This window comes from Arachis duranensis, chromosome 9, assembly GCF_000817695.3.
Source record: "Arachis duranensis cultivar V14167 chromosome 9, aradu.V14167.gnm2.J7QH, whole genome shotgun sequence".
Lineage (NCBI taxonomy): Eukaryota > Viridiplantae > Streptophyta > Magnoliopsida > Fabales > Fabaceae > Arachis > Arachis duranensis.
This window is the reverse complement of record NC_029780.3, coordinates 118081453-118107875: the sequence shown is the minus strand read 5'-3', so window position 1 is coordinate 118107875 and position 26423 is coordinate 118081453. Positions and strand designations below refer to the sequence as shown.

General features: G+C 29.5%; 2 protein-coding genes across 2 annotated transcripts; both read right to left on the bottom strand.

Annotated features, from left to right (window-relative positions):
* Window positions 1-637: 637 nt before the first annotated feature.
* LOC107467929 (uncharacterized) lies at window positions 638-7582 on the bottom strand. The gene is made up of 14 exons (XM_016087155.3): window positions 7423-7582; window positions 6608-6968; window positions 6158-6396; window positions 5443-5599; window positions 5263-5340; window positions 4826-4900; window positions 4593-4712; window positions 4027-4191; window positions 3348-3870; window positions 3101-3257; window positions 2799-2932; window positions 2246-2334; window positions 1230-1590; window positions 638-1118 (listed from the first exon to the last, which is right to left on the bottom strand). The coding sequence occupies exons 2-14, from the start codon at window positions 6941-6943 to the stop codon at window positions 808-810; spliced, it is 2745 nt and encodes a 914-aa protein (XP_015942641.1). The 5' UTR covers window positions 6944-6968; window positions 7423-7582; the 3' UTR covers window positions 638-807.
* Window positions 7583-21157: 13575 nt separating this feature from the next.
* On the bottom strand, window positions 21158-21625 carry LOC107467903 (glycine-rich protein DOT1). Its single transcript, XM_016087125.1, has one exon. The coding sequence runs from the start codon at window positions 21623-21625 to the stop codon at window positions 21158-21160; it is 468 nt and encodes a 155-aa protein (XP_015942611.1).
* Window positions 21626-26423: the final 4798 nt, after the last annotated feature.

Here is a 26423-nt window from a genome sequence, read left to right as displayed (position 1 = left end):
TGAAACTAATAAAACTCATGCAGCGTGGAAATAGAATAACCTTGCAATTCTTACCTGATTTGAATGGTTACCAAGTTACTGCATTGCATGTGCACGTGCATCACGAATTCATATTATAAATTAAGGTCTTGTTATATATTCTAAAGAAGCACTTAAGATCATTATAAAAAAAATATTCACAAAATTATTTTGAAAAAATATTTTTTATATTAATGCATAAAAAAATTATAAGATTTTATTATTATATTTTTTAAATATATTCCTAAAACAAAAAATAGTTATTCAATAAATTATAAGCCGATTGGAAAAAAAATAAAATAGAAAGATAATTGTTAATTTAACATTTTTTGGTCCACAATAATTTTCAGCCCGATAGGTCAAAGACTAATCTGTTACGAATTTGAACTTCATTTAAGAATCTGCCACCAATAGAATTCGAACTCCTTACACTTGTTTAAACGGACAAATACTACTAAACCAACTCAAGTTGGTTAATTGTTCATTTAACCTACTACCTGGCTTTTGCATTGTAAATATACACGTGTGCAATTTTAGGGAGAAAATTTATAGTTAGTTATGAAAAAGAAATTCACAATACCGAATGAAAAATAAAATAAAGGCATTAATTAGACAAATCTTCATCAACAATTAAATCTAATTTCATTTTTACAAGTAGCAGAACAAAAAATGGTCTTGAAAGAATAGATTAGAAGTTAGAACCCCCATAATATGAGTGGAAAATTGAAGATTCTAACATGTCTCACTTTGGGCTATAGTAACCAGAAATCAAGGATACATTTCAAGCACCTAAAACTGAACAGGGAGATCTTTCAAGAAAGCCAAGGTATGGGGAGAGGTAGACTTTCCAAATAAAGAACACCATCGCGGAAGCTTCGAAAGAACTCGTTCGGTTATTGGCGTTATTCTGTCAACATCAGTCCTGAGTTTCAGCAGAGGACTGTCAGTTTCATGAGTTGTCTGAGTCGAATCCGATCTCCAATAAAGATTCAGATCGAATATTGTTGGCGCATTCTTTCCTCCGGAAAACTGAATAATGTGCCAACCATCCACATTAGTCTTTTCGTCAACTGAAACCAATTCTTCTGAATTCTCTGCATCTGAGGAGTGAAAAACAAACATTACTTCAGACTTAAGAGGGTATCATAAAAAGAATTGGAAAACAAATAGAAGTATAAACATATGAACAACTACAAGAGAAAAATAAGTACCTTTTAATTCGAAATCTTCTATTTCGTTGGTGTTGATCGCAAGAACCCACCGGACGGAACCCTTTGTATTAATTGAAACTCGTGAAGTTCTTCGATTTCCTTTCGTATCACTTTCGACATTCATTGTAGGAATATCTGATTCATTCCAGCCGCTTGAAGCATCGTTATTGGTCCGACAACCATATTTGACCAAGAAGGTTACAAAATCAACTGTTTGGTCTCTCCCACATGCAAAACCTTCATCAATCTGTTCTGCCTCCTTGTTCAATTTTCCAGGAGTAGTAGAAAATAAAGATACATATGACTCAGGATTCTGGCTTGCATAAGGTTTTCTTCCAGTCGCATCCACAACATGTACAACCTAAAAGTACAGAAACAAGGACTGAATTATACTTGTTTATGTTGGCTAATCAACTTAAATTCATCAAATGCAGTTCAATTTTATTTTTAGCATAAATGGAAAAAGTACACAGGAAAGAGTATAGAAGGAGCAAAAGTGCATTCAAATGATTATAAAATAATCCGATATACCCCAAAGATTATTTCCACAAGTCAAAACTGCTCTTCCATTATCTAACTTTCTACTAGTTTGTATGAATTTAGATTCTCTAAATTTTGAATTCTCATTTTAGAGGGTAAAGTGTGAGATCTCACCATTTATTTTATAGGTGGGACCAAGAGAAAAAATGAAAGAGAAACTATTTAAGGGTAAAAGATCACACTTTACCCTCTAAAGTGAAATTCAAAATTTAGAGAATCCAAATCCAATTTGTATAATCTCTCAAATCGCTAAACAACATCTAAAGAAACCATTTCCAGTTTGTATACACAATGGGAGGCAATCTTGAATTGTAAAAACAATCTTGGGAGAGCATATCAGACTATTTTCTAATCTTTTGGGAGTAGTTTTGTCCCCTCTACACTCTTTTGTGAGTACTTTTGTATATTTACTCTGAAGTGATCGTCAATCCAGAACCAAAAAGAACGGAATAATATACATGCCGATTGAAACTTACATTCACAGCTCTAGCAGTGTCTTCAGAAAACGGTGGAACAACACCTGAGGATACAATTGCAAGTGATAAACCAAACAATACTTGGAAGTCTTAAACTATCCCCCTAATTCTAGACCTTATCATTTTGATATACATTCAAATTCTTTCCCGTTTAACTATTTAAGTACTAGGAGGATGAATTAAGATTTTTAATCATTACATATTCCTTTATATCAGAAAATCAGTTGCTATACTTCGTAACTTATACTTGACAATTCCTCAATCACAAACGATAATTAAAATATTCTGAAAATAAGTAAAGTTTATTCTTATTGCATTTATTTTTATGCTTTTGCTATCATTTCCAAAAATTGTGACTTAAGTATACATACATTTTAATCATTAATTCAATTTTGAAAGCTAATGGTTTAGTTAGTAAAAATCATTGACGATAAAATTTTAGTTAGTTTCAGTAAACATGTGCTGTGATAATTGAATTTCTTTGATAACTCAGCAACATCAAAAGCCAAGCAAAGTAGCCATCCGATTATTACTAATAAGTTTTCAATATTACTTCGGATTAGATAGTAAACAAAACCTGATAGATGGACATATGAAAGGAGATACACCAATGTCAGACACAAGACAACAGCAATGAATGCACCAATCAAAAAATTTCCAAGCCACTCAGGAGTGCCACCAGGATTCCTGCATAGTAATGAAAAGTAGATAAGAACCTGACTACAAAACTAAATCTTTTTATGACAAACTTATAAGCAATAGGCATGGGCTATAGGCATGGCTCGTATAAAGGTTGTTTCTTGTATCTATCAGTAAACAAAGAATAGAAAGAGGGGGAAAAAACATAACATTTACCTATCAAGGCGAACCATACCCCCAACAACTGTGGCAGCAAGCCGAACAAAAGTTCCAGCAGAAAATAAAATTGGTATGGCCAATCCTATGAGCAAGGTTACCAGCTTGAGTGGTTTCGGTAACCTGGCAGGGGTTAATGTTGCTTCAAAAAATCCATCTGAATATTTCAATCGAAATTTAGCATTAGGAGAGAGGGAGAACAAAAAAGTTGTTCTAACAAGTAGAGATAAGAGGTTGTGATAGTTACATGCAAACGTCGGAGAGACTAACCAAACAAGAGCCAAGTAGGAAGACCCAATTTTAAAGTAGTTTCCCAAAGTGAGAAGAATAAGCCACACAAAGGATCCAGCTTTATAGAGCCATCTTTCGGCCTCCAACTTAGCGATATCAGCTTGAATAATGACTGGCAGTTGCCTTCTCTTTGAGTGTACATTTAAAAGATAAATTTTGAGTAGAAGATAACCGAAATGTTGACCAGTAAATGCTCCAAGAAAAGCCGGTGCACCAAATAATCCAATCACCAACCATGGGCTTGAAACATATGGTACAGGTGATGAACATATCAAAGGGAGAATAAACGCAACAAGGAAGACGAAACTTAGGGAAAAAAACATCATCAGGAAAACGCTCAAGCACGACAAGGCCAGTGAAGCCATAGCTGGTTTACCACCCATAACCAACGATGTAGTCCATATTAGAAGTGATTGCATTATCACCGAGTTGTGGAGCATATTTGCAAGCTTTTGACGGTAAACAACCATATATGTCCCCTGAAAAGATCAAAGGCGGCAAAGAAATTTATAATCATCCTCATACAGAAAACAATGCACCACATACATAATAAAGCAGGGAATGAAATACAGTTGCCATGACTCTGAAAATTTTTTAAAACAAAAAAATAAAAAAAACATGGCATTATATAGTACCAAAATGTCAAAATAGATGGCATTGTTGTTGCTTATATCATCCTCTGACTCTGTTGCATTGCCGACTGGAAAGTCGGCAGCTGCACCAATATGAAGCAGGAAAGCAAGCATATTTTCCCCCAGATGTTGAAGAGAACCTTTCTTCAGAAGCTCTAATTTGTCATTCTGCATCAGGGAAAAGATACATGAGACATGCAAACATTTGAAGCCGTTTTTACGCCGGACATCTCCCAATTCTGCCACCACCGCTTTTTATTCATAAATGCTACTCATCAATAAATTGTAGGGTACAGTACATTAATCAAGCCTAAAATATCCATAGTGACAAAATTATATTGAACACACATTCTTCATCTGATCAGTTCTTTGTAATAACTATACCTTCACTTATCAAGTGGTTAATTCTTATTCTTATGTTCTTCTTTAACTAAAACAAGTTAATGTTAATATATATTCTCAATGACTTATTTCAGCACATCAACAACACTATGTATTTCAATGTTTGGCAATAAAGTACTAAAAAGCAGTCGCATTATTTTGAAAAAACTGCAAGAACAGAAGGAGACCTTGGTATGATATACGGCGGTGTTATCTACATATGCAAAATCAAGCCCAGAAAGGCCAGCAACTTCTTTGTATACTTGGAAATCTGTCGCAGATTTTATGGCTCCTGAAGCAAAAAGATCCTGCAGCATTAATGTTAGCTAATATAAGGGATATTTTAAAGACATTAAAAATAAAATCATTGACAAAAAGCAGTACCAAAAAAGAAAAAGGTTAAATAAAGGAATCTACAAACCTGTGCAATAGTCTGGCCAGATGGGTACTTCGCTGCCAAAGCAAAGTTCTCAATAGCCCATGGATTGGGACCAGCCTACTAAATGCAAAGGCAATAATAAGAATGTAGACCCATAAATTTATTATCAGTATTCACAGACAAATTCCAGGAAGAATCAGATATGGATGTCAAAATAGCTAAATCACCATGCTACTTTCGAAAATTGATTTAACTACTTTTTTTTTTAATGGGAAATTCAGTTTTCAAACTTGAGGCACGAACATTTGTAGGTTATAAAAAAGGCTTGGAGTGAAAATATTAATTTCACTATGATTCAAAAGACACAACTATGACACCATTACTGTGTACATTCTATCTGTTTCAATTAGCAAAGAAGAGAGGCAACTTGCAAATAGTGGAACCAAAAGAAATAGCACTATGAGTATCAATAACCAGACCTGAAAAATACTGGACTTCCCTCCAATGCCCATGGCCTCCAGATCAATTGCCATACGAACAGTACTACTCCAAGGATGCTGCATCAACAAATTTATTTACTTTTCCAGCAAGGATTATTTTATAATAAATTAAAAATTCAGGTAACAATTTAAGAATACGTTGAAAGTACAATTCCAAACCTGGGTTATGAAGCTGTGAGCACCATCGAGACCCTCCTCCTCGCCAGTATTGAATAAAAATATAACACCTCTCTTCAATCCATGAGCCCACTGAGAAATTCCACGAGCAAGTTCCAGCATGACACCGACACATGAACTACAATCTCCAGCCCCTTCCCTGTAAAATCAATGCTATATATTTAGTGGCAAATGATAAGATTGGAAAAAATCATTAACTATCTCATATGTCATATACTCAAAGCTGACCCTTCACAGGTTTTTGTAGAATTTCAGAAACAAAGCTCCAAGTAAAACAATGAATGGCAGTTGAATAATATTCTAATAAAGTGATCTTCCTATAAAAGTACTAGTATTTCATCATTAATCTTCTAATTGTCCTACTCCTGTACATTAGTTTCAAATCATTATGATAGCAGGAAGTGATATATTAATGTTTCACAGTTATAGATCAAAGAACTACATTTTCCACTGTTTAAAGTGATTAATGTGTTAACAATTCAGCAAAACACATACATATTTGTATAACATCAAATCTTTCTCCTTGCATATAGGGGATCCAACAATATTACCCTCCCCCGGTTCATAACATATTCGTCAGTAAATTGCAGTTCCAAACATGAGTACATCCCAAAACTGTTAGCATTATATTGGAAATTTTATAAATAAACATTGTTATAAAAAGAAGTATGGGAGTAGATAGATGAAGAAAACATACGTTGAAAAAACAGTATCAATATGAGAAGAGACCAGAATAGAATGCTCTCTTGCTTCAGATACATATTTTGGCAAGATTCTTACTACGACATGACTCAGATCTGAATAAACAAGTGTTTTCCCCATAAATAAGCCACTGACCAGGCGATTTGCACCAGACTTCGCATGAAAAAGATCCACTTCAACATCCACCTCCCAGTGAGCTGTTTTCTTGATGGTTTGAGATGCTGTCAAAACATACTGCAAGATGAAGCATGTTAAATGAATTGCACAATTAACAGAGAATGGACTATCAAGACCACACTGAATTTAAATAGATTGTTCTTTGCCTATTCACATTATGATCCCGCAAATTATTTTCTTACTCGCAATACAGTACCAGTAATGTTTCTTTCATTGACTTCAACAGCAATGCTAAAAAAGGAAACACCAACAAAGTCAAGGATCCAACCTGCAGGGCGCTATGTAGAGCATCAGAACCAACAGGATGAGGGCCGAACTCAGTCAAGGCCTTGACATGCTTGAATGCCTCAATCTCTGAGAAACCTCTTTTGCCAGCCTGTTCTGAGGTAAGAGGCATAGGCATGTTCTGAAACTGGTAATTATAAATGGATGAACAGCTATAAGTGATTATCAATAACAAAGCCAGCCACACATATGAAGACCTCCTTGGATTCCCGAGCCGAACATTTGTGCGGATTTCAACACCATCACTAGGCTTTTCACTTGCTTCACCACTGCTTGACCCTTTAGATGCAGCTGAAGCTGTTTCGCGCCTCTGCCGCATTTCGAGCGAATCTAGTGACAATTAGCTGCTCAAGTTCGTGCAAGACATGTACAAAAATGATCAGTGCAATGCTACAATATAAAATCTACCAACATAGAAAACTATAATGGCATATAACCAATACCAGCAATTCATTGATCAATTAATAGTTCTCAATTGGGGTTCACAAATTGAGCAAAACCACAAGAAAAAACAAGTCTTTTAAACAACCGATAATGTAACATCGTTCTATAGGAATAGGACTATAAAATTGAACAAACTAAAAACAAGTGAATAATTCTGAACCCCGGACAACATAAACTGATAAATAGAAGGGAAAAAACTACTAACTTGATCCCATTCATATATTTATCTCCAAATCCAAATCAGACCGATTATTAGAGAGCGAATTAGGCAATTAAAGTCAACGGAATAAACATAATTGATATCGTTATGGAAGTGCAATGAAACAACGAAAGAGAAGAAGATGAGAAGAGAACCTGTGTGAGAATTGAATGATGATACGGTTAAGAGAAAGAAGAACGGAGTGGGAGTGGGAGTGGGAGTGGGATTGAGACTTGAGAGTGAGTTATGTAGCGATGAATTGGAGATGGTGGTTTGACCCAAACTGAAGTGCTGTGTGTTTTTGGGTTCTATATATTTAATTCAAAGATATTCTCTATCTTTTTTCTTTTTATCTTTTTTCAAATTTCGTTTGAGAAAGATTTATCTATCTATTCTATTCTTTGTTTTGGCATTAATTTGTGCTTTTACGTATTATTATTATTATTAATATTATCAATTTAAAAATAGAGAAAAACGAGAGGACATGTGGGATTTATTGTTTTTAGCTGATATTTTTAGTGGTTAGTTTAATTTTTTTAGTTTAATAATTTAATAATATATTTTTAATTTAAATTTTTAAATATTATTAACTAATTACTAATTAAAAATAATAAATTTTATCTGTTTTCTAATATTTCCGTTAAAAATATTGTATATGCACATCTGATTACTATATATTATCACTTAAACGAAAGTAACTATTTTTTAAATTTATCAAAATCGTAGAAAAGGTAGACTTGACAAATATATAAGAAATTTTTATTTTTTTATTTTTTATATTAGGTTGACAATGATTTTTTTAATATTATCAACTAAAGAAGTGTTAATTTCAAATATGATATTATTTATGGTATAAAAATTAAACTCTTTAATTTTTAAGGGATAAAATTGAATATTTTTATTTCTATTTCATAAAGATTAAAAAGTTTGAAGTACAAAAATTATATCGTTTAATTTTAATTCCTCTCACAATTTTAAAAAATATGAAAAATTATAATATTGAGAGTATATTACTTATCTCACTTCTAAAAATATTAGTTGTAATTTTTTATACAAAAGTAAAATTATTTTAATTATTTTTATCTCACTTCATGGATGGTCTTTTTAGGTCTTCCTATACCTTTCATCCCTTATCCATCTTCCATCTCATCCACCCTCTTAACTGGGTGTTCTGTCGGTCTTCTTTTTATATGTCCAAATCACCTGAGAGACGACTCTACTATCTTTTTTACAATTGGGTGCTACTCTAACTTTCTCCCTTATATTTTTGTTCCTTATTTTCTCCAATCACGTATGATCACTCATCCATCTCAACATCTTTATCTCTGCCACACTTAGCTTATGTTTGTGCTCCCCTTTGGCCGTCCGACACTCCGTACCATAAAGCATAGCCGGTCTTATAGCAGTGTAATAGAATTTACCTTTAAGTTTTAAATGCACTTTTTTGTCGCATATAAAACCAGATGCACTCCTCCATTTTGACCAACCTGCTTGGATCCTATGATTTACATCATGTTCAATCTCTCAATTATCTTGTATAATACACCCAAGATACTTAAAACTTTTAACTTTTCGTAGAATGTTTTCTCCAATCTTTACCTCTATATTAGAATTTTTCCTTCTCAAACTGAACTTACATTCCATATATTCCGGCTTGCTACTTCTTATACGCAGACTATACACTTCTAGAGCTTCTCTCCATAAGTCCAACTTCTTATTTAGGTCTTCCCTTAACTCTCCCATAAGAACGATATCATCGACAAAAAACATGCACCATGGCACAGACTCTTGGATGTGCTCTGTGAGTACTTCCGAGACTAATGTGAAAAGGTATGGACTTAAGGATGATTCGTGGTATAATCCTATATCAATAAAAAATTTCTCTATCACACCACCTTAAGTCTTCACATTAGTTGTACCCTCATCAAACATGTCTTTAATTGCACGAATATATGTGATCCTTACTCTCTTCTTTTCTAAAACATTCCATAAGACCTCCCTTGGCACCCTATCGCACGCTTTTTCCAAATCAATAAACACCATATGTAGATCCCTTTTTATTACTACGATACCTCTCCATCATCCTTCTTAGCAGGTATATCGCTTCGGTAGTGGATCTGTTTGGCATAAATCCAAATTAGTTCTGTTACTTATTTCTCTTTTCTCAACCTCCGTTCTATCACCATTTCCCATAACTTCATGGTATGCCTCGTGAGTTTGATCCCTCTATAGTTTTCGCAACTTTGTATGTCCCCCTTATTCTTGTAGATAAGTACCAAGGTGTTCTTTCTCCACTCATCAGGCATCTTCTTTGACCTTAAAATCTCATTAAAAACCTTGGTTAACCAGTTGATGCTTTTTCCTCCAAGGCCCTTCCAAACCTCAATCAGAATATTATCAAGTCCTACTGCCCTGCCATTTTTCATCTGCTTTAGAGCCTCTTTTACCTCGAAGTCTCGAATCCTTCGATTTTAGTCAAAGTTTTGATCTTCTTCCCTTGTGTATAACCGACTAAGGTTCGGAAGAGTCTTATGTCTTTCATTAAATAACTCGTAGAAGTAGCTCTTTCACCTTTCATTAATCTTTTCCTCTTGAACCAGTACCTCTCCATCCTTATCCTTTATGCACTTAACCTGATCCAAATCTCTCATTCTTCTTTCATGACTCTTTACGATTCTATATATACCTTTTCCTCCTTCTTTCGTGCCCAAAGACCGGTAGAGACCCTCATATGCTCTTGTTCTTACTTCACTTACAGCCATTTTTGTCTCTTTCTTAACCGTCTTATATTTTTTCCAATTATCTGTATTGCGGCATAAAAATCACTCTTTAAAACACTCTCTTTTTATCTTTATCTTTTCTTGTACACTTGCATTCCACCACTAGGACTCCTTGTTTCTTGGTCCTATTCCTTTAGATTCACCAAAACTTTCTTTTGCTGTTTTTCTAATAACTTCTGCCATCTCCCTCCACATCTCTTCCACGCTTCCATTCTCATCCCACTTTGCCTCTTCTCCTACCTGTCTTAGGAAGCTTATTTTTTCATCACCTTTCATCCGCCACCACCTCGTCCTTGGGTTCTTCGTATGATGTCTTTCCTCAATTTTTGCTTAACGCGAAAATCCATGACGAGTATCCTATGTTGTGTTGTCAAACTCTCTCCCAGGATAATTTTACAATTAATACAAAATTTTCGGTCGACTCTCCTCAACAAGAAGAAGTCCATTTGAGAGTTTGTCATGCCACTCTTATAGGTTATAATAAGATGTTCGTCTCCCTTTTTAAAACATGTATTTGCGATGAGAATGTCAAAGGTTGAGGAAAAGTCCAAAATAGTTTTATCCTCGGCATTGATCACCCCGAAACCATGGCCTCCGTGAATACTTTCATACCTAGTTACTTCTCTTTCAACATGGCCATTTAAATCTCCTTCTAAGAAAATCTTATCTTCTGAAGGTATGTTTTGGACCAAACTCTCTAGATCCTCCAAAAACCTTATCTTGTGTTGTTTGTCCGAACCCACTTGAGGTGCATATGCGCTAATCACATGCAAAACACCTCCCTCCACCACAAGTTTGATAGAGATGATCCGATCTCCCACCCTCTTGACATCCACTACGTCCTTCTTCCATTGCTTATCCACAATAATACCAACATCATTCATATTCTTCACCTTTCCTGTATACCAAAGTTTGAAACAGGAAGTATCCAACTCCCTAGCCTTCGCACTAACCCATTTTGTTTATTGTATGCACTTAATGTTGATCTTCCTCCTTGTCATGGTGCCCACCACCTCCGTGAATTTTCCTGTTAGAGTACCGATGTTCCATGTCCCAAATCTCAACTTTCTGTTGCTCCGACCTTTACATTTTACTTTGTGAACTAGCTTATTTACCTTCGTCCGTTCATGAAAATGCGGAAATTTTTACTCATTTAACACTACATTCGGGTATCGATGCAGCGACTCTTACTCATTTGACACCGTACTTGAGCCATATGGTGTGTTAATTATGGGTAACGACCTAACTTTAACACAACCCTTCTCTTTTGTCCGAATTTGAGACCAGCTATATATCACAAGAGTAACATGGGCAGAATTATTTTCATATATATATATTTTCGATAAAAGGGGGATTATTTAATGCCCAAACTTAGTAGTGTTCCAGCTTTTGTGATCGAGCTAGTGCTTTTATTAGGAGGCATACCGCCACCATAAAAAATTTGGTTAGTAGGTGTCTCTATCAAAGATGCAAATACAATGAGTATAGATTTTTTGTTTGGTAAGATTAGACCCAAACTATTTATACAAAAATACAAATAAATTTAATGTTTGGTGAACTACTATGGAGGCGCCTCTTTAATTCGCTCAATCAAAGATATGATGAGCAGAATCGGCGGTGAAGATCAACCATTTCTGAGCTGATATGCTTGCCAATAATGGCCATCATCAGGTAGTGCTGATATGCTTTGTCAAACAGAAAAATCGAAATAAAGGTTAAAATTTGTAGTCAAAATTTAAAATTTTTTAGGTGCTAAAATAATTATTTATTCTTTAATTTTTGTTGTTTTTGGGATGTAACCCACTAATCCCATCTCTTATAAGTTATAAGCAAACAAATTTTTTGGCCTGCACAACTGCACTAAATAGTGGTGGACTTAAAAACTTTATAAAACAACAACAACAAAGCCTTATCCCACTAAGTGGAGTCGGCTACTTAAAAACTTTATAAGATAAAATTAAATTAAATACAAAATAAATTAAAATATAATATAACAAAAATTAATAAAATATAATTTTTAGCACGTACATCAAGTCAATAATTATATTATTAAGTAAAAGTCAATATTGAATGACATAAATTTTAGTATTTTAGAATTATTCGACCATATTTGATAAAAAAAAACTATAAAGAATTAATTATTAGTTAATCAATATTAATCAATTTAAATTTATAATTTAAGATTCAGAATTAATAATTTATGATTTAGGGTCTATATTTAAGAGAAAAATATAATTTTAAAATAATTGGCCAATGTAAGCTAGAAAAAAATTTATTATTTAACATTACGTTTTACATAAAAATAAAATAACTCGTTATTATATTTGAAGTAATTCTTTTAAAATTTAATTATTCTGTCATTATATATAATTTTATCAAAATTTTTATTATTTTTTTATTTTTTTTAATTGACAATTTTTTTTGAAAGTCAAAATAAGCTCAACACACTCTATGGAACATACAAAACAAATAATAGATACCAAATAACTCCTATGTCATTTCCGACATACTCATTAACAACATAAGTTAGTTTCACACCATTTATTGGAGCTACAAAATGATCTAGCAATGCATTTCACCACGACCATTGTCTTATTCTGAAAAATGAATTTATTTTCACATAACCGGATATTTCATATAACTGAGAAAAACCCCACTAACCATGTTTTACGCTCATTTTTTCTCATAGGCATCGTCCTCCATTTCTCAAAATGTTCTCTTATGGACCCTAGGATGCACCAGGCCCGACCCACATGAGCAATTCATGCGCACCATACCTGCCAAGCAAACTCACACGTAACAAACAAGTGTTGGACAGATTCAACTTCCTTGTTGCACATCACACAAACATTATCATTCTGAGCAATGATGCCGAATCTACTCAAACGATATCCTTTGTATTAACTCGATCTACTAGAACAAACCAATTAAACAACTCAACTCTAGGGGGTACTAGTCATTTTCAGATACCATTTGTGAAATTGTAGCTAAGGACGTTATCCGTCATAGTCTATTCCTGCAAAACTTGCACAAATGAGTAAGTAGTATAAACGTCTTCTTTATCAAACTTCCATACCACTTGTCAAATTTTTAACCATCCGCTGCTGCCTTTCTTGAAAATTCTATTAGTACCATTGTTGCCCCAACAGTCTCTCACTAAATTTGCAACAAGAATAATTATCATTTTTATATGTAAAATGAACATCCATCTTTTTTGTATGTAAAATAAAATATAATAATGAATTTGCAACAAGAACAATCATTCATTTTGTATGTAAAATAAATATTTACATACAAATAAAATCTCTAATAAATATCTTGTCAAAAATTTGCGCTTCCACAATATTACCATCTGAGTGAGTATAATGATCGCTGATATAGGAAGATGAGGCTGTAGTACCCATTGAAGAATTAGGAAATTATAAAGATAGATTTGTAAAGTATAATGGTTTTTAAAATGATTTGAACGATAATGAATGTGAATTTTTTCATGAAAAAAGAGAGTTATAGTGATGAATTAAATCAGTTTCATAAAATATTACTTCTTTTAAATTGGTTATGAGTAGCGAGAATATGTTGTGAGTTTGATAAAAAAAAATATTTTCTCTAATTCCATTGTCAAGATGTTGTAGGAAGAAGTGCGGAGAGAGAAGATGTGATAACTTATAATTACGCTGAGTCAATTGGATGGGATTGATTCTCTTCACGGTTAGATCTACACGAGCTGCGGAGGAACAGCGGTATGTGGTTAGACTGCGGCGGGGTGCGACGGCGCCGGCACGGGCAATAGAAAGATAGCGGCGCAGAATGAGACTACAGCGGCATGCACGGTCAGCGGATGAACGGCATTAGGAGGAACGACGTTATGATGCGTCTAAGAAAATATCTTTAAAAAAAATCTTGTCTTTAAATATAATAATCTAATTATTTATTAAGTAATATAAAATAAAATTTAATTATTTTATATTTTTATATTACCATTTAAAATATTATTTTAATATAATTTTTAATATTATAAAAATTTTATTACATAATAATTAATCTTAATGAATAAAAAATATTCATATTTTTTGTATTTATGTGTTTTACATTTATTTATTTAAAAATAAAAGATTATATTATTATTTAAAGTATTGTATATTAAAAGATATTTATTTATATATTAGAATATTATATATTTTTTGAAATCTATCAATATTTTTCTTTTATATTAGTTTTTAATTTTTATTTAATAAAATTTGATCATTTATATAAATATAATATATCTAATATACACAAAATTATTATGTTCATTTTAGACATCCTCAAATAAGTTAAACTATTTAAGTATTTATACAAAATTTATTGTTTGGTGAACCACTATATGGAGACACCTCTTTAAATCGCTCAATCAAAGATATGATGAGCACTTCAGCAGAATCGGTGCGGTGAAGATTAACTACGTATCTAAGATGGTACTATTGTATCTACTTAATATACTAAAATTGGGTTTTCTCCCAATTAATAAAAGTGAGGTGTCACTTTTTTGTGAACTCATTTTTTCTCTAAAATAAATACATTTAATGAATGATGCATGATTATACTAATACAATCAAAAATATTTTTAAACATTTTAATTATATTCATTTTAATTATATTGATATCCTTCTAATTCTTATTCATTATCCAATAATTTTATTAGTGACAAGTTATTAATCCATTTATATTGATAATAATAATAATAATAATTTTATTAGGATAAATATCAAATTCTATTCCTAATGTAAAAATATAAAATTTAATTCCTTCTATTTTTATTTTTTCACTATAAAAGACCATGTATGCTAGAAGAAAATATCATTCGTTTACCAATTACTCTTTCATTTGATAGCTTTTACAACAATTTTTTTCTTCCTATGAGGTGTCGTTGCAAGAAGACAACTATCGTGACACAAACTACCACACTCTCCAACTTTCGTACTCATCATTCGGAGCTATATAAGATATGTTATCTATGATGTATTTATAGACCATAGTGTTATTATGTATACATAAATAAAAAATATTTCGTATTTAAATTTAAGTCATTTACCTATTTGTGGTATATTGTAGCTAGTGTGAAATTACTTTCAATATATGTTGTGTAATGATATTATGTTCTAATTTAAGCTTTTACTTTAGAACTGTATTATGATTTTATCTCATCATTTTTTCTTAGATATCAAGTTGACGTATTTTTATTTATGATTATTATTATTATTGAAACGGATGTGATATGAAATGTACAAAAAAAACTCTCACATTCAATTTATTTTATTGTAGTCTTCTACCTATTTTATTTTTTTTATTTTCTTCTTATTTATTTTATTTTATTTTAAATATTATATAATTTATTATAATTTATACCAATCTACTTCTATTTAATATACTAAAACTAGATTTTTTTCCGACTAATGAAAGTGAGGTGTCACTTTTTGGTGAACCCATTTTCCTTCCAAAATGATTGTACTATTTCTCTCTTTTAAATTTATTTTTTTATTAGTGACAAATTATTATCTTAATGGTGAGCTATAATATAATATAATATAATAATAATAATAATAATAATAATAATAATAAGATAGAAAATTATATTTTAGAGAAATATAAATTAATTATTAATAATGATAATTATATGATTAATTTTTAATAATCATTAAATATATTTAATATAAATAATCAATTTTAAATATATATATATAAATAACTAATTTAATATTAATGATAATTCAATATATATATTAATAATCAATTTAATATTAATAACAATAATTGTCATTATTCTTCAATAATAATAATAATAATCTTTCCTTTTATTAAAACACTTATTTAATTGAATTAATATAAATATTTAATGAAAATAAAGGATGAATTTTTTGACTTGAAGGATAATACAATCAAATATTCTTGAAGATTTTAAAGCTGTGAGTATATATTCTTCCTATATTAATATACGCATGCATGTTATCTTATTTTTTCCATAAATGGAAAATAACATTTATCTGTTAAATTTGTTAGTTGCTCAATCGATTCATCTTATTTATTGTGATTGAGATTGATATATAATCATAAAGATTTTTTTCCTCCATTAATTTTAGTAAAAAATTTCATGACGTAAAATAAAATAAAATAAAGTCAGTACCTATTTTTTTCTCAATATTTTTTTATATTTACGGTAAATATTAAATATAAAAAATAATATTAATTATTATCACTTTTATTTATTTACATTCATAATTAAATTTAATATAATTATAGTAAGTCTCTATAATTATAACAATTTATATCTGTTACATATATAGCAATTATATTATATATAATTATATATCTCCTCTTTTATATATATACTTAGCAAGTATTTCTATTTATATAATCTACTTAATATATTAAAATTGGTTTTTTTAGAAATTCTAAACCGTCAAAAATCCGATCATCAGTGACCGCAAACAGTGCGGCGATCAGAGCTCGAATTGGAAAGTTACGGTGTTTTGAAATTAACGTAAGGGTTTCATACCCTTCTCCTCTCCAGCTGCGTTTAGTGCTGCTTCTGTTGCATTTTGGAGGAGAAAATGAGCTTTGGCTAACTTAAGTGTTGGGCCGGTTGGGCCCACGGGTCCGGTTTGGATTCGATTCAACCGGTTCGGCCCCGTTCGATCCAATCTTGGGCTGAATTTTTGAAATTTGTGCCAAAATTCTCGTTTTGATGCGATCTATCCTAATTTAATATAATATTCATATTTCTAATTTTCTTTATTAAAAATTAATTTATTGACTAATTATTTACTAATTTAACGGGGTTTACATTAGTCATTAAAATAAATTTCACAACAAAAATTTAACACTCATTAAGAAAATAAATTTATTTATGGCTATTTTCTAATTATAAATAATAACAAGACTTATGAAAAAATATTAATGTTATCACTCTTATTAATTAAATCGTAATATTAGGTAGTTGATAGTTTCATAGGCGAAAATTATTAAATAATTATGTAAAAATTAGTAACAAACAAGCAATAAGAATTTAGAAAAAATCTATTATATAATACCAATTTCATAATTAAAATATGTCTCATATCATATTCTCATCTATTTTATTATATAAAAATTAGGTTTCTGCACTTAATGATGGAATTGACGTGACATGCATGCTTATGAGAGTATTTAGCGATTTGTTTCTTTTAACTCATTAAATACAACTTATTATGATAAATCAACTATATCAACTAATCGATTTAATTAGATATTTAAATATCACATAATTTATTATAATTTATATCAAATTGATTTGGTAGTATTTTTTAATTTATTTTTTAATATTTTGTTAGTATTTTTTAATTTATTTTTTAATTTATTAAATAAAATTAATTATACTAATTATTTGTGTTGACTAATTAATTTGATTAATTCTTAAAAATATTTTTATTTAATTTATTTAATTTATTTAAATATAACTAATTAGTTATTTAATTTTATTAGGATAAATATCAAATTTTATTTCTAATATAAAAATACAAAATTTTATTCCTTCCATTTTTATTTTACCACTATAAAAGATCATATATGCTAGAAGAAAATATCATTAATTTACCAATTACTCTTTCATTGAGTAGCTTTTACAACAATTCTTTTTCTTCCTATGAGGCATCGTCACAAGAAAGTAACTATCATGAACACAAATCAGCACACACTCTTCAATTCCCATGCTCATCATTTAGAGCAATATATGATATGTTATTCATTAAATATTTATAGACTATGGTGTTATCATGTATGCATAAATAAAAAAATTCGTAATTAAGTTTAAGTCATTTGCATATTTATGTGGTATATTGTAGTGTGAAATTACTTTCAATTTGTGTTGTGCAATGATATTATGGTTTAATTTAAGATTTTATTTTAGAATTGTGTTATGATTTTATCTCATCATTTTCTCTTAGATATTAAGTTGATGTATTTTTATTTATTATTATTGAAGCGGATGTGATATAAAATTTGTAAAAAAAAAACTCACATTCAATTTATTTTATTATAGTCTTCTATTATTCTATTTATTTTTATTTTTTTATTCATTTTATTTTCTTTTTAAATATCATACAATTTATTATAATTTATACCAATTAATTAATTATAATTCATTATATCAGTTAATTTAATTCATTAATTTATCATATACATGATAAAATAGATCATTTGTTATTTATACGTTTATTTTTTTCTAAAATCTAAATCTGAATAATTATATTTTTAGTTTTTGTTATGAACAAAATATTATTAATAATGAATAATAACTAACCACTCATACTTTTAATCAAAGTGTTTGGATGATTTTTATATTTATTAATATTAATTATTGATTATTTTTTCATAAATAAATTATATTATAATTTGATGTTATTTCATAATTGATTAATGTTCATGAAACTATGTTACTCTAAATTTTATATTTTATAAATATTTTATTTAAATATATTTTTTTAACATAAAAATGTATTATTTTTAATAATATCATAATTTTATATTTTTTAATTATTCTAAATGAATATTTTATCAAATACTAATTAAAGTCATTCTTCCATTTGCTTTTACTAATCTATTATCTAACTATTATATAAAATTAAAATCGTATTAATAAATTTAATATTAAAGTTAATTTGGTTTTTTATTATTTAGAGTGTTTTTCAATCAATAATTTTATACTCTTTACTTTTTTTGTCAGTTTCATTTTGAATTTTAATTTAGTACTCAAAGGTAGTGAAATTCCATTGATACTGAAATAAAGTTACAAAAAGGTCCATAGAGTAGAATAAGTAAAATAATGTGATACCCACATTGCAACATCCAAATAAAACAACTTAAGATCTAAAATGTTTATCTTTCTCTTTTTCGCCGTCTATTATATTATTTATTCTATCGTATAAAAATCGAATTTTTACTTTTAGTGATAGAATCAACGTAGCATGAATTTTATTTTATTTGCTTTTTTTATGTATAATTTTATTTTATATTAACTTTGTTTATTTAATAATAAAATATACTCATATTAATTCTATCATATAATAGAAGTTTAACCCAGGTTCAAAATGCTGAAACAAAGAAAAGAAAATAGTGGATATATGATTAGAGAAAAATGTATAATAATGACAAAATATACTAAAACTGGATTTTTCCTCCAACTAATAAAAGTGAGGTGTTAATTCCTTATGAATTTTTTCTCTAAAATGAAATCACTATTTTTTTTCTAAATTTATTTTAGAAAAATATATTTATTATAATTATATTACAATTAACATTTAACGAATAATGCATGATTATATTAAGAGAAATATTTTTATTATAATTATATAAAATCAATATTTAATACATTATCAACTAATAAAAGTGAAGTGTCAATTCCTCATGAATTCATTTTTCCTCCAAAATGAAAGTACTATTCTCTCTTCTAAATTTATTTTAGAAAAATATCATTATTGATAATTATATTACAATATTACAATTAGCATTTAATGTATAATGCATAATTATAATAATTTAGAAAAATAAAATAAAGTTCAGTAATTTATCTTCCAATTGCACAAGTGTGTAGAATAACTTTTAAGAAGGAGTCACGTATAGTAAATACGGTCGATGATTGTAAAACTGTATACTAACATTGATATAATATTATTTCGGGTATATGTTTTGCAGACATAAAAAAATATTGAGTTATTTTTTAGTAGATTTAAATTATTTATTATTTATTAGAGAATTTTGTGTATTAGAATTCTCTAATAATTTATTATTTATTTTGAGTTAATTTTGATATGTTCTTTTTTGACAGTAAAACAACATATAAAAATTTGTTGGTAGGTCTAAGTATTATTAAGTTACGTGTAGTCATATTGAGTATATATGTTTGATTTATTGAAAAAAATAAATTACTAAAACCAATTAATAACTATTTTAGAGTGAATATATTTAACACTAGATTAAGAAAAAACAAATAATACATAACATGTTATATTTTTATTAATCAAATTATTATAATTTAAATTAATCTTAACAAAATAATTTAAAATCATAATTTTAATTTTATCGCGTGCATGGCACGGGTTAATACACTTGTTTGTTTATAAATATGGAATATCGAGATAGACAAAAATAAAATGATGTTTACAGGTGAAATATGAATATAGATATTATATTCAAAAATATTAAATTAATATATTTTATATTTTTTTATAAAAATATTAATGAATAACATAATTTTTTTATTATAAAAATCGAATCAAATTGACTGGTTTGATATCAAACTATTTAAGATTGAAAATTGTCATAAACCGATCAAAATCGATAAAAAATATGTATAAAAACTTTTTTTTTTAGCTCAACTAGGTTTGAGTAAGTTTGACCAGATTAGTTTAAACCAATTTGAATGAATTTTATTGAATTTTATTGAGTTTGATTATGTTTAATTAGATTAATTATTTAACTGGTTCAAATGATGACTCAACCCAAACTAATGAGCTGGTGATTGAATTTTTGGTCTAATCGATTAAGTCGGAATGGATTATATTTGATAAATATGATATAAATGACAAAAAAAAATTTATTTTACACATTTAAAATTAGTTATTAAAATTACTCATAATTTATTTTGTATAAATAAATGTATAATATATTTTAATTTTAATATGTATTTTATTCTAATAACTATTTTAATAGCTGATTTTAATACAGGGATTGACATATATAGTTGATAAATAATACATGTTAAAAAGGGAAAAAAAATAATTAAACTCACCTATATCCAAAGTTTCAAACTTATATAAAAAGCCTAAAATGGAAGAAAAGAAGAAGAGAGAGAGAGAAAAAGATGTAGAATAACAACTTAGCAATTACATACATACGTGACTAGTTTCATTGTGGTCGTCATCATCATCATAATAATAAAGCCATTGAATAGGATCTTATTAATTATGGATGAACATATATAGAGCAAACTTATTACAGAGATAAGCACACACTTAATAATAATTAACACAATACTGAAATTTTCCACCAAACATAGTAGGATTATTATCGAAATCCATATCCATGCTTAATCAAATAATTAATCGGTTTTGTCACCGCCGGTAACCGCGTCTGTCACTGTTCTTCCAACTTCATATCCCGCATGTCCTACAGCTTTGGCTCCGCCGGCCACCACGCCCGAAACATCCGCTCCCACTTCGTATCCAGCGTGCCCTACCGCTTTTGCCCCGCCGGCCACCACGCCTGACACTACTTTTCCGGCTTCATATCCTGCGTTGCCTACGGTTTTGGCTCCGCCGGCGACCACGCCTGAGACATCTGCTCCGACTTCGTATCCGGCGTTGCCCACAGCTTTTGCACCTCCGGCAACGACGCCGGAAGCATCGGCTCCGAGTTCGTATCCGGCATGACCTACGGTTTTTGCTGCCCCGGAGACGACGCCTGAAGCATCGGCTCCAACTTCATATCCGGCGTGGCCAACGGCTTGTGCTGCATCGGTGACAGTGTTGGCAGCGGCAGAAGCGAGTTTAGACGCTGCTCCAAACATTGTTGAAAATTGAAAGAGAGAGTGAGAGTGAAGATAGAAAATTGTATGTGGTTGATGAATATTTTGAGAGCTGCTTCCCTTTTTATAGAAAACTCCCATCACAAATCATTATTAATCTATCAATATCACATTATTGGATTTACACTTATTTCTTCTATTTAGAAATAATAATAATAATAATAGTCTATTTCATCACATTTGATTATTAATTAGTATATGAGTATTCGTAAACATAAAATATATAATAAAAAAATTTTAGGAGCCAATGTCGCTGCAACAAAAAAAAAAATTTAACTCTCTTCAAATATGAAGGAAAAATATATCTGACTCTCTTAAAATAAAAATATTTAAAATTCAATTAAAAAAATCAAAAAATCAAACTCAATAAAATTTTATTTTTAGTGTGCTGCATATTGAGTTTGTTTAGGAATCTTCTGTAACTATAGTGTTTGCTGAAATTAGTTGCTATTGTTAGAAAGATAAAAGATAACAGTAAATAAAATGAGGAGTGTTAGGGCCAATAATTTTTGTATTTTGTAACTATTAATTGGTTATTAATAGTATTTTTAATGGTGTGATATTACATTCAATGGTAAAAAATCACTGACTTTTCTTTTGATGGTTAAGTGCTGGCCACAAAACACAAAAATTGCTAGTCCCTTAGACTTTTCTAAATAGAATATTTGTACGTATTTAAGTTGTATGGAATGAAATAATATAGAAAAGTATTTATAGATGCTAAAAAATTTGAAATAATAAAGATATAATATCTTATAAGAAATATTCAAATATACTAAATAATTCTAATGAATGATAATTGATCATAATATATTTTAACATCTAAACTCAAGTGATCATTTGAGTTTGAAACTTATTTAAAACAATGAGATGAAAAAAACTGCATAAACTGATAAAATTGGTGCTAACAGTACTGTTGAAAAGAAGCGCAGACGAAACTGCCGTAAAAAAGTGCAGACAGAACTGCTGCAAGAAAAATGCAGACAGAATTGCTGCAAGAAAAGGGCAGAGGAAATTGTCGCAAGAAAAACACAGATGAAGCTACCGTAACAAAACGCAGACGAAACTGCCACAAGAAAAGCGCAAAAGAAATTGCCAAAAGAATGGCGAACTGTCGAAAAACTACCGAAAAGTGGTAAACTACAATGAGATGGTAAATTGCCAGATGATGATGAACTGCTAAAAGGTGACAAAAAATATATGGTTTTTCCAAGAGAATAAGTAAGCAGCGGATAGTGGTGTTTGATTCATTAGACTCAAAAAGATACAAGACAGAGACGATAGACTAATCGACGAGGTGAAAAAGCATCAAATGAGTGACAAAAGCAAGGAAAAATAGTATAGAGAAAAAGTGTAAAAATAATACGATAATTTTACTAGAAGAAAAAATAACCTATCATCTTTAAAGAGGATACCAAGTCTCTAATATAATGTTAGAAAGAGTAAAAGAGAATAATAGAAAAAAGATTTGTATGTATTAAAATTGTACAAAATAATACAATATAAAAAAATATTTATAAGTACTAAGAAGGTCGAAATAATAAAAATATAATGTCTTATAATAAATATTCAGAAATAATAAATCATTTTAATGAGTACTAATTAATCATAATATATTCTAACATCTATAATATTGATTGCTTAGCATTACTCAATATATAAATATAATAGAAAATAAATATATTTGATTGTCTAAAAATAAATATGTACATATATATTAATATCATGAGTCAATTTTAAAGATTTTTTTCCAACATTCTATTATTCTACAATAAATTTTAATTATTAAATTAATTCTTAAATTTTTATTTCGTAAACAAATTAATCTCCATATTAAATTTTTAGTCTACATAAAAGTAATAATGTAGTGTAGTGATGATTTATCTAAATTTTTAATAGAATGTGACGTATAATTTGTCTAATAAAATAAAAATATTAAAAAATAATTTAATAAGTAAAATTTGTTGTAACTAAAATATTTTTACTTACAATTGTTTCGATAATTACTCATAAATTCAATAGAACACTGAAACATACACTGTTTCAATATTTTTAGAATTTCAACCCAAAATTTCTTAATTAGGACTAATCTCACATGCTAGTAACCATTAATATCCGAAGTCCTAAGAACCAATCAACAACGACAACTATAAGCTCTTTTGTGTATGAGGGGAAACTGGAAAAAATATTTCTGCCCCAACCCATTCTCAATGATTATTATATATAGTTATATATTGGCTAAACTCGTTCGACAATTTGATGAACATTTTAAATTCATTTTAATATAATATTTGCTTAAAGAACACATTAAAACACTCACGTTCATTTAGTTCGTATAATTAATTAATTAATGTTTTAAATTTACACAGCTACTATGAGTTAAGAAGACATATCATTATAGTTGATATTTTTTTTTAAATGCGACACGAGATGCATGCGACACTTGCAATCAATGATTTTGTAGTGATATTGTTATCCACTGATTCCATCTCATATAGAAAAAAATCTATATATAGTGGAGTAATATGAGCCATAGCCATTTTAGTGTGGGGTCTAAATAATTGAATTATATTGAGACTTTGTAACGTGCATTGGGTCATCGTTTCCGTCATTCATGCATGGCTCTCAACTCTCACGTCGCAATCTTAATCCCCATTGGTCCGATCCATTAGTTTTTCCACCACATTTTTATGGTTTTAATTATTTAAATTATTGTGCATATAAATTAAATTACTCTCTATGATATATCAATCATCAAATGGGTTCCACCATTTTTTACATTATTATTTTTTACGTGAGCCTTAAGCTTGTGCGCATGAAATTAAAATATAGTAATAAGAAAAAATGTATGTTATAAATTCAAAGTTTACGGATATAACAACCATGCTATATCCAATCCTTTTTCGACATAGAAATTGTCGTTTGCGTAGGGCTTTCACATTGAATTTTATTAATATGCTTTATTATTGCATCAAATGAATTAATTTTTAATTCATTAATTAGCCATTAATTAATCATTAATAATATTTTTAATGGTATAAAATTATATTTAATAATTTAAAATTATTTAATTTTTTTTATAATTAAATATTGACTAGAATTTAATAAAAATGCTGATTCCTTGACACTCTTCTTAAGTCTTAATTAAAGACACTACTCCACAACAATGTAGAGGGTTTCTATTATTATCTATTCGCTATAAAATTATACAAACACCTTTTTGAAAGGCATTTTTCTGTAATCACACGGCGATTAATTATTTTCCGAAGGAAGAAAACCATAATGAATGGAAAATTTCGAGACTCCATGAGGGAAGTAATTATATTTGAAACACAAATTAATCTCTGTTAACGATGGATCATATTTTAATTTACTTGTATTGTTTATTATGATAGACTTATCACACACTATAAAAAAAATACTGAGAAAATTATTAGCGACAAATTTTTCGTCGAATTTATCGTTGGATTTGACAATAAATTCATCACCCTACAATATTATCGTCAGAATTGATGTTCCGACGATACCATCAGCGTTAAAATTTAGAGGAAAAATCATTTTTGGCACACTAGCTACCGTCAGATTTACCGACGAGTAAATCCGACGCTGAAGCTTGTTGTTGAGTTAAAAAATTCACTAATAATTATAATTGATTATCACAAACATTATTTTATTGGGTTAATCACCCAATTAGTTTTGATTGCATTTGTTTAAGTGATGCAGGCCTAAATAAAAGTTGCAGCAACCCAAACAAATAAAAATAGAAACAAAATCTTCGGTGGGTCTCCTAACACTCAAAGTTCAAAGAAGAATAATGCAAAGCAATTAGATGGGCTGAATGAAATTATTCAAACCCAAGCCCATGAAGACTCCATCAAGCTGAAGTCTTTCAAAACACCTCACATGTTTGCTTCAGTCACAAAATCAGAAAGAAAGTGAAAGAGAGCTTCGTTCTTCTTGCTCCAATCACCAGAAAAGAAAGAGAGAGAAATGTTAAGCAAAAAGTAAATATCTAATCGCCAAAACCAAACCGTGTTAAGCTAAGTCAGAAGATAAAGGTGATTTATTTCCATTTGCATGCATGTTAATTTCTTTACTCCTTCTCCAACTCTCTGCGACACCATTTTTGGATAAATGAAGAAAGAAGTCTTTAATCTCTGCTGCTGTAAATCAATGGTTCACAAAGTTTCTTGGAGACAAAGCACATTATTAATGGTTTGGATTTGGGTTTATCATTGACCAACTTTTATCTTTACTAATATGAGGCATTCGGTCAAGTAAAAAATGATCTGTTCCAAAATTCTTAATTTAGGGACTAATGGAAGACAGTAAAAGGCTAAGTTGGTAGCACATAGCTCGAGGAGTTGACTTGGAAGAGAGCAACTCAGTAACATGGAAGGAGATACAAAAAGAAAAATCTTCATCTTTCTGAAGACAAGAAGAGAGAACCTGGGTTTGGAAGTTTTGTTCTGAGAAGCTTTTTCTGAGTAGAGTTCATCAACTTGGACAGTGCTTTCTAGTAAAAGAAGCATTCCGCCAAAATGAGGAACGAAATTAGAGTCAAGTGAATCTGGTTCAACCTATAGCAACAGAGGCTGTTGAAGCATTAATCTTCTTCATGTTTTTACAGTTTGTATTTCATTTTCAATATATATCTTCCTATAATTTTTTGAGTGGTAAAAGGCAGAAAGAGATGAATCAAGAAAAAGCCTATGAGTGATAAAAGGTTGAGTGATACACTTAAGTGAAAAGGCTAAAGTGATTTTAGATTTCTTTAGGT

Bases quoted from the DNA above. Each gene is read 5' to 3' on its own strand.
- LOC107467929 (XM_016087155.3), bottom strand. From the start codon at position 6,943: ATGCGGCAGAGGCGCGAAACAGCTTCAGCTGCATCTAAAGGGTCAAGC. The intron at 6,397-6,607 runs GTTGGATCCTTG...TTCATCTTGCAG, and splicing joins CTCTACATAGCGCCCTGCAG to TATGTTTTGACAGCATCTCA. The intron at 3,871-4,026 runs GTACTATATAAT...TGATCTTTTCAG, and splicing joins CCATCTATTTTGACATTTTG to GGGACATATATGGTTGTTTA.
- LOC107467903 (XM_016087125.1), bottom strand. From the start codon at position 21,625: ATGTTTGGAGCAGCGTCTAAACTCGCTTCTGCCGCTGCCAACACTGTC.